This window comes from Mustela nigripes, chromosome 6, assembly GCF_022355385.1.
Source record: "Mustela nigripes isolate SB6536 chromosome 6, MUSNIG.SB6536, whole genome shotgun sequence".
NCBI classification, from domain to species: domain Eukaryota; kingdom Metazoa; phylum Chordata; class Mammalia; order Carnivora; family Mustelidae; genus Mustela; species Mustela nigripes.
This window is the reverse complement of record NC_081562.1, coordinates 14,308,751-14,317,585: the sequence shown is the minus strand read 5'-3', so window position 1 is coordinate 14,317,585 and position 8,835 is coordinate 14,308,751. Positions and strand designations below refer to the sequence as shown.

The following is an 8,835-nucleotide window of genomic DNA, read 5'->3' as shown; positions in this document are numbered from 1 at the left end:
CGGCAAGCGTCGAGGCTCGAAACTCATGGCCCCCACAAATCGCTTTTCTCTCGTTAAGTTAGACTGCCCTCTAGTGTTTATCTTTCTTGGATATTTACTAGCCCTCTTCGGGCTTAAAGCTGAACTAAATGCAGTCGTTTTTAGCCAGTTTGTAGTCATCCTTTGTTTTGGAAGTGCTTTTCAGCACTTGAAGAACGCACTGAATCTGGATCAGGTCCAACTGCTGTAATGAAAATCTGCGTGGAGTTTACGTTCCCAGCAGGGAGGGAAAAAAGATGCGTGTAGCCGCGAAGCCTGTTTAAATAAATATGACTGGACACGTGTAGTGTTTCAGGACGCATGTGTGGAGGCACGTTAAATCACTTTTCTGCCAGAAAAGAACGTTCCGAAGAATGAAGGTGACAGTTTACCCGTTATCCCAGCGAACACCGATGGGCTGGTTGCTGTGGCCAGAGGCGCGCCCTGAAGATGAGCGGACGGCAGTCCAGGCGGACAGCCGGGCTGCCCGGGCTTCCCTTCTTGGACGACTTGGAACCCTTGTTCGTGCTCTTTTACATGCCTCTCTTGCTCCCAGAGTAAGCGGTTTTCACGTATTTCCGCTTCTAGTCCTACCGCATGTAAATAGCGGTGACTTGGGGATGGGGAAGACTTGGACTCAATTTCTCCCTCTGCCCTGTAGTACAGGCGGCTTTACCAGCCTTCTGGGATTCATCTCTCTCCTCCTCCGTTTTCTCATCTGTAAAATGGGACCACAGTTCTTCTGAGCGTCTGTGATTATTAGGTGACTGACTGTCCTGGAGTAACCAGCACCGGGCTTGGCATCCACTCTCCCAGGAGACTGTGAGAGCCACAAAGGCAAAGTCGGTGGTTTCTAGTCCTTCTTGCATTATCCATACGGGTTCCCCTTTCCTCCTCTTCTGCCCCAGTGTCACCCCAGTAATTAGATGCTCTAACAATTTAAGATCCCCAGCGACAAATGATCTAGGCTAAGTACTCGGCACTACCATTTCATCTGGGAGGGAAAACCCTAAAACTTAAAGAAGCGATGTAACTTCTCGAGTTTGCTATGACCACTATTTCTCACCAGAAACATCTGGGATGGGGAAGCCTTGGACTCAATTTCTCCCTCTGCCCTGTAGCACAGGCTGCTTTACCAGCCTTCTGGGATTCATCTCTCTCCTCCTCCGTTTTCTCATCTGTAAAATGGGACCACAGTTCTTCTGAGCTGTCCCTCCTTTAAAGGATTTTATTTATTTATTTGCTAGAGAGAGAAAGGGAGCACAAGCGGTGGGGGGGGGGGGGGGGCAGGCAGAGGCAGAGGCAGAGGCAGAGGGAGAAGCAGGCTCCCTGCTGAGCAAGGAGGCCTATGGAGGATTCCACCCTAGGATCTCTAGGATCCTGGGATCATAACCTAAGCTGACCGCAGCCGCTTAACCGACTGAGTCACCCAGGCATCCCAAGCTGGTCCCTTTTTAGATCAAGCCTTGAAGTCTGCATACCCTTTTTGTCAAAAATATTAAAGATGTTAATGACATTAAATTAAAGATGTTAGTTAAAGATGTTAAATTCTCTCATCTTTGTCTTATTTTATTTAAAAAAAAATCCAGAGCAGAAGCAGAGAATTTCTCAAATAAAAAGACAAGCTCACATTAATAGAAAACGAGTTTAATTAAATACAAGGGACAGTAGCAGTAAATATAAAACATACAATCCAATATGGAGGGAAGTGGGGGAAACCCTGGGTTGCTGAGAGAGCTAAAGGGAGCTCCTCCAGGAAGAACTCGGGCAAATCTGTAATTTGGGCTTTCTCATGCGCCTCCTCCAGGGCACACGGTTAGCTCCAGTACCCAGCATTTTATAAACCCAGAAACACACAATGTGCATTCGAACATGAAACACTGAAACGCCTACCCCTACACACACACACACACACACACACACACACACACACACCCTGATTTGGCTCTTTAACTCAGTTTGCCTCCCTCAACTTCGCAGGGCTTTACAATCCAGCGTGCACTGTTCTCCCCTTCTGGGCTTACAGTAGCTGTGGATTAAGGGCCACTGGCCACCTGGGGTGGGCTCCAAACAGGCAATCAAGCGGCGGGCTTCCCCCTCCACTGTCCACTTATGAGGTTCAGACCTTCCCAACCATGGAAACTTGGCTGCTGCTTTAAGGACGTTTCATACTTGAGGTCAGTGGAGATCAAAAGGAATCCCTGAAAAGGAGGCAAGAATGAAGACAATGTCACACCCTGGACACCGGCAGCCATAGACCTCTGGGGTTTGCTAAGGGGTGGGGGAGAGATGGCTTCTTTCCCAGGTCCTCCTGTGTCACTCCCTCCCTGCCGCTGTCCCCTTGTGAGTGCCTCGGACATCAGAGCAGACTTGGGGTTATTGTCTCCGTAGGTAACTTGAGCAGCTACAGAAGCAGGGGAGGTGGGGAGGGAAGGGGGAAGGCAGGATGTGCATGGGATTGGAGAGTTCCTGCAGAATCTTATTTCCTCCACGACCCCCAAAAGTGCCAAAATGGAAGAAAAAAAGTGTTCTGAAGTTCGTTGAAAATGATTAATGAGGAAACAGCTCACAGCAGATCCCTGAACCTCGAGGAGGGTCTTTGGTTCAGGCAAAAGTTCACTGAGAGAATCAGAGGAACCAGTCAGGTCTCAGCCAGGCCCTGCTCTCCTTATCTTAAACGGGGCCATTATAAAGAAGATGTGGTCCATATACACAATGGAGTATTACGCCTCCATCAAAAAGGATGAACACCAAACTTCTGTATTAACATGGACGGAGCTGGAGGAGATGATGCTGAGTGAAATAAGTCAAGCAGAGATCAAATATCATAGGGTTTCACTTACTTGTGGAGCATAAGGAATATATGGATGACATTGGGGGATGGAGAGGAGAAGAGAATTGGGGGAAATCGGAGGGGGAGACGAACCAAGAGAGACTGTGGACTCTGAGAAACAAACTGAGGGTTTTGGAGGGTGGGGGGTGGGGGGGTAGGGGAGCCTGTGGTGGGTACTAAGGAGGGCTCGTACTCTACGGAGCACTGGGTGTGGTGCATAAACAATGCATCTTGGAACACTGAAAAAATTAAAAAAAAGAAAAGAAAAGAAAAAAGGCGGCCGTTCATCCCAGCCTCACAGGTTGTTTTGCGGAAGGAATGAGGCAGAGGGCGCCACAACACTGCAGTGCGCCTTCTCTTACTACAGCATGAGTAAGTCTGGCTGCCAAGGGAAATCAGCCTTGGTCTGATTCTTAAACTCAAGTTTAAATGGTTTTCATTGTTGACTGCAAGCTTTAAGCACTAAACCTTTTGCCTATAAAATTCCTTGGGCTGGAAAAACACAACGCAGAGCAAAGTAGCAAAAACAGAATAAGCAAACTAGGAGGAGGCTTCTACTGTGAAAAGTAGAGGCAGTTGCTTTCAGTTTGGGTCATGATCTCAGGGTCCTGGAATCAAGCCCCACATCGGGCTCACTGCTCAGCAGGGAGCCTGCTTCCCCCTCTCTCTGTCTACTTGTGATCTCTCTATTAAATAAATAAATAAAATATATTTTTTAAAAAATCTGCCTTTAGCTCAGGTCTTGATCCCGGGGTCCTGGGATCAAGCCCCGCATCGGGCTCTCTGCTCGCAGGGAGCCTGCTTCCCTTCCTCTCTCTCTGCCTGCCTCTCTGCCTACTTGTGATCTCTGTCTGTCAAATAAATAAATACAATCTTAAAAAAATTAAAAAAAGTGGGGCCAGTAAAGAGAATATTCACATTCTTACCGCAAGAACTTCAATATCAGAATTGACAAGTGAGATTTTGTGTGGGTTGGGCAGGGGAATTCCTTGCTGCAATTTTGCTGAAAAACAGAACAGGGGTACACACACAGAAGTTTTGGCAAACTTTTTGGTAAAAGACGAATAAGCAGTTTTTAAATCTATCTTTTCCTTCTTCCTGATTCTATATTTTCATTTTATATTCCTTGCATTTTCCTTGATGAATACTTAATTAGTTACTGAAGTGCTTAGTAAAAATGCACAAGCAGTTATGTACACTTGGATGGCAGAAAAATGCTGGCAACTTGTCCAGTTTATATTTCGAAAATACTTTAATTAGTGTCTGAGAACATTCTGGTCTCTGATACAAAGTGGCTTTTAACCAAGCCAAACTCAAGATACTGCAGGTTATGAATGACTGCATACAGGGAGAGGGCCTAGAATTGTCCTTCATTCAAACTGTCTATCCAGGGGTGCCTGGCTGGCTCTGTGGGTTAAGACTCTGCCTTTGACTCAAGTCATGATCTCAGGGTCCTGGGATGGAGCCCCAGAAGGGGCTCTCTGCTCAGCAGGGAGCCTGCTCCCCACCCCCTTCAGCTCTCTGCCTGCCTCTCTGCCTACTTGTGATCTCTATCAAATAAATAAATAAAATATTTTAAAAAAACCTAACTGTTTATCCAGATGGTGGTCTGTGCATAAGAATCACAGAGATGCCCTCTAGGGAGGTGAATTTCATTTCTGGCAGACGGGAAGGAGAATCATTACCACCTAAGGGGTGTGGTTTCAATCTCTTCAACTCAACCAGAGTTTTAGGGGTTCTTGCTGAGTCTACAGGTAGTGTGGCTAACAAGGCTTGGATCTGGAATAACTAACTTTGTAACCACAGATGATGCAAACTTTGTAAGTTCCAGCATGGGCCTGGATTCACATGGTTACGTGTGAGGAGTACAGCCTTCGGAGTGGAAAGTCCCACACAATCCCCACCATTCAGCTAATGTCAGAGTCACGTGTTTCCCCAGACTCCCTTACCGTTGGCCAGTGGGAGGATTCCAAAGTGGAGAATAGAGGACAGAATGTTCTCAAACCTCAAGACCTAAGATGAAAGGGGATACCAATCAGTTGCAAAATCAGGGCATTTTGAAGGTACCATGATGGGTCCGAATATACACTTTCCCAGACCTTTCAGGACAGAGGGCGGTAATTAGAATCTCCCCATGGAGATAACCCAGCTTTCCAGACACTGAAAGCTACTTGGCGGGAAACCATATTATAGTTTCCCAATCTGTTTTCCTCCTTGAGGTTGGACATGTCTGCTCCGCGTAGGCTGGATCATGGTGACGACAAATGTAGAGGGACCACATGGTGGCAGCAAACACGGCAGCTTAGGTATCTATCAAGTGAGCCGATCTAAACAACTACTAAGTATCTCAGTTAGTTGTCTTTCCTTAATGGAGGTCCTTTGCATTACCTTATGCTCTATAGTTAACACTATCACCAGAACATCCAATTTACCCAGAATAAATCACAGTGGTTGTTAAATCTTAGAAAAGTGTTAGTTCCTGGGAAGATTCAGGTATTAAAAACAAATGGACGATGGGGTGCCTTTGTGGCTCAGTCAGCTGAGCCTCCGACTCTTGGTTTTGCCTCGGTCATGAACTTGGGGTCGTGATCTCAGGGTCAGGCTCCGGGCTCAGTGCAGAGTCTGCTGGGGATTCTCTCCCCCTCTTCCCTCCTTCTCCTTCCCACTATAATGCACACACACACACACACACACACACACACACACAAGTAAATATTTTAAAAAAATAAATGGACTGTGATGAACATTGGTTCACTCAATGAATATATTTTGAATATCCTACATGCTCAGCAAACCTTGCAGCTTAGCAAGCAGGGCTCTGAAGCTGCCTTCCTAGGTTTAGCTCTTGTTTTTACCACTTCTGTGAAGTTGGAAAAGCTCTCTAATCTCTGTGTGCCTCAGTTTCCTCTACTGTGAACTGAAGATAACAGCACTAATGTCTCAGTTGAGACAATGGGGATCATTTATGTAACATCTGCCATATATCCAATGTGCTAAATGAACCTCATATATAATCCTGGCGAATCGTCCCAACAACCTGAACACTGGAATGGCCAGCTCTGTCCCCACCTGCACTGCCCATACACTTGCTCTGATTTACTTTTCTGTACAATATTTTTCAGCAGACAAAATATATTTGCTTGTTGTCTGCCCCCCCCACACACACACACTAGAAATAAGAGACACACACACACACTAGAAATAAGAGTGGCCAACAGTGGCACTATTGACATTTTGGGATAGATCCTTCTTTGCCGTGGGGGTTGTCTTATGCACTGTGGGATGGTAAGCGGCATCCTTGGTCTCTACCCCCCAAGTTCCTAAAGCATCCCCCAAACTGTGAGAACCAAAAATGTCTTCAGACATTGCCAAATGTCCCTGAGGGGCAAAACTGGCCCGACATGAGAACTGCTGCTCTGCAATGTAAGTGCCACAAGGGCAGGGACACCCAAGTAGTGATTTGGCTGAACTTCCTGCAGCTTGGGGGGTAGGGTTCGATTCCAAGTCTATCCAAGTTGGGATATACTCTTCCCATCAGGAGGTCACCAGGCTGGCCTCCCCTCACCCCAAAGTATCTGCACAGCCAGCCTCGCAACAGTTTTCGGAGATGGCTAGAAAGGCTTCCAAGAGCAACTCAGTTATGGCCTCATAATTTGAAGATGGCCTCATACTTTGGGAGTCTGGATCTTACATTTAATTATCAAAGATTATTTTATCCAAAGAATGAAATTGCCCTGAAAATCCCCCTGAAAATGCCGATATTACATAGGTCTTAGTTTTTAGAAAATTCTTTTAAAAGTCTTTCTGAATAGACAAAATTGGAGAGTTCCTGTCCTGTTTAAAAGTTATGGGGTTGGGTTCCATTGTGTAATGGTTAGCACTCAGGACTCTGAAAAGTGATGGGGTTGGTAGACAAGAAGCTACACAAGGAATTTTAAAGTTAAAACCTACCCTCAAGGGGAAATCAAGTATTTAGAGGCTCAGAAAACATTAATTCAGCTACTATGTAGGGAAACTATCATTTTACCCTTGACGGGAACTCTGAGAGCTCAGATTCCTACCTCAATATTGCTGCGATTGGACTCTGGCAAAGAGAGCCGGAATCTGAAACGAGACAAAACAGCAAATGTCAACAGGAAAGGTTTAAAGGACGGAAGATTTAAAAACGACTCTTTCAGGCGCCTGGGTGGCTCAGTAGATTGAGCCTCTGCCTTTGGCTCAGGTCGAGATCCCAGGGTCCAGGGATCGAGCCCTGCATGGGGCTCTCTGCTCAGTGGGGAGCCTGCTTCCCACCCACTCTCTCTGCCTGCCTCTCTGCCTACTTGTGCTCTCTTGTCCGTCAAATAAATAAATAAAATCTTTAAAAAACCCCATTTCAATAGAAAGGAACAAAAAGGAAAGGGGATTTGTTTTTTTTAAAGATCCATAAGCCACTATTTTATTTATTTTTTGTTTTTTTAAAGATTTTATTCATTTATTTGACAGACAGAGAGAGAGAGAGAGCACAAGCAAGGGGAGCAGCAAGCTGAGGGAGCAGGAGAAGCAGGCTCCCCACTGAGCAGGGAGCCCAATATAGGGCTCAATCCCAGGACCCCGGGATCACAACCCAAGCTGAAGGCAGCTATTCAACCAACTGAGCCACCCAGGTGACCCATAAGTCACTATTTTAAAAAACCGCACAGACTGGTGAGGATATAATGTTCTAGTACATCTTTACCTGATATTTGCTGCTTAAGAAGCAGAGCTTTCTATCAGAAGGCTTGGATTTGTAACCAGGATGGTTTCCCCGTATGCATTTGCTATAGAGGACTTACTGTTGGCAACTTGAAGGTGGAAGAATTTTTTTCCTTTTTTTTCCTTCTTTTTAAAAAAATTTAATTTTTTCCCCAGTGTTCCAAGATTCATTGTTTATGCACCAAGAAGAATCTTAAGAAATAATTTTCGGTGCTCCAGCCGAGCACCCCCTGTGCCTCGTCTCATCTGATCTCTGGAGCTAAGTGGGGTGGGGCTTGCTTAGTACTTGGGTGGGAGAAATAGTCTTCAGGTCTTCTTGGTCTGAACTCTCAGAACACAGACTTGATTTGTCAGACATAGTAAGAGGAAGCAGTGGTAACCAACAGGGAGGATCCTTTCATATCACAGGTGGGGAAACTGAGGTCCAATTAATGGCAGATTTAGGACCAAAAACTCTGATCTCTCGATGCCCAACCCAAACCTCCCTTCCACTGTAGGATCTTTCCTCACTTTGCTTTCCCTCCTGTCCTTCCCTGGCTCACTTTTGCCCAGCCTTACTTCTGCATCAGCCTTCTTCTTCTTCTTTTTAGAAACTTAAAAATTATATATTTTATTTATTTATTTGAGAGAGAGAGAAAGAGAATGTGCATAAGTGGGGTGAAGGGCAGAGGGAGACAAAGACTCTCCGCCGATCCCAGGACTCTGGGATTCTGGGATCATGACCTGAGCCGAAGGCAGACACTTAACTGACTGAGCCACCCAGACGCCCCTGCATCAGCCGTCAAATGGCTCCCCAGTCTCCAGTCTTGGTCTTCTCCAATCTGTCCTCCACACCATTCCCAGAGTGAGCTATATGGCAAGCATGTCTGAAGAGGACACGCTCCCATTCAGAATTCTTTAATGGCCTGAGTCCAAGTCATGTAGGTGGTACCCAAGCCTTTCTGTATTTTGGTGTCCGGTTACCTGTTTACTCTCACTTCTTTTCATTCTCTACCCCGCATATTATACTCAAGAACTCTGAACTGGTTAGTGCTATGCTGGCTTATTTATTTTTTATTTTATTTTCTTTCTTTTTTTTAAAAATTTTTTATTTTTTATAAACATATATTTTTATCCCCAGGCGTACAGGTCTGTGAATCACCAGGTTTACACACTTCACAGCACTCACCAAAGCCCATACCCTCCCCAATGTCCATAACCCCACCCCCTTCTCCCAACCCCCTCCCCCCAGCAACCCTCAGTTTCTTTTG

At 45.8% G+C, this 8,835-nt stretch overlaps 1 protein-coding gene across 4 annotated transcripts in view; it reads right to left on the bottom strand.

The window, feature by feature from the left end:
* Positions 1–1,655: 1,655 nt before the first annotated feature.
* Positions 1,656–8,835, bottom strand: part of BPIFC (BPI fold containing family C) — a 43,580-nt gene continuing 36,400 nt past the window's right edge. For all 4 annotated transcript variants that reach the window (XM_059404619.1, XM_059404617.1, XM_059404618.1 and 1 more), the window contains 4 exons: positions 6,913–6,955; positions 4,801–4,864; positions 3,778–3,854; positions 1,656–2,219 (listed from right to left, as the gene is read on the bottom strand). In XM_059404619.1, coding sequence (XP_059260602.1) covers positions 2,097–2,219; positions 3,778–3,854; positions 4,801–4,864; positions 6,913–6,955 — 307 coding nt within the window. In that variant the 3' untranslated portion in view covers positions 1,656–2,096. The remainder of the gene's footprint in view (positions 2,220–3,777; positions 3,855–4,800; positions 4,865–6,912; positions 6,956–8,835) is intronic.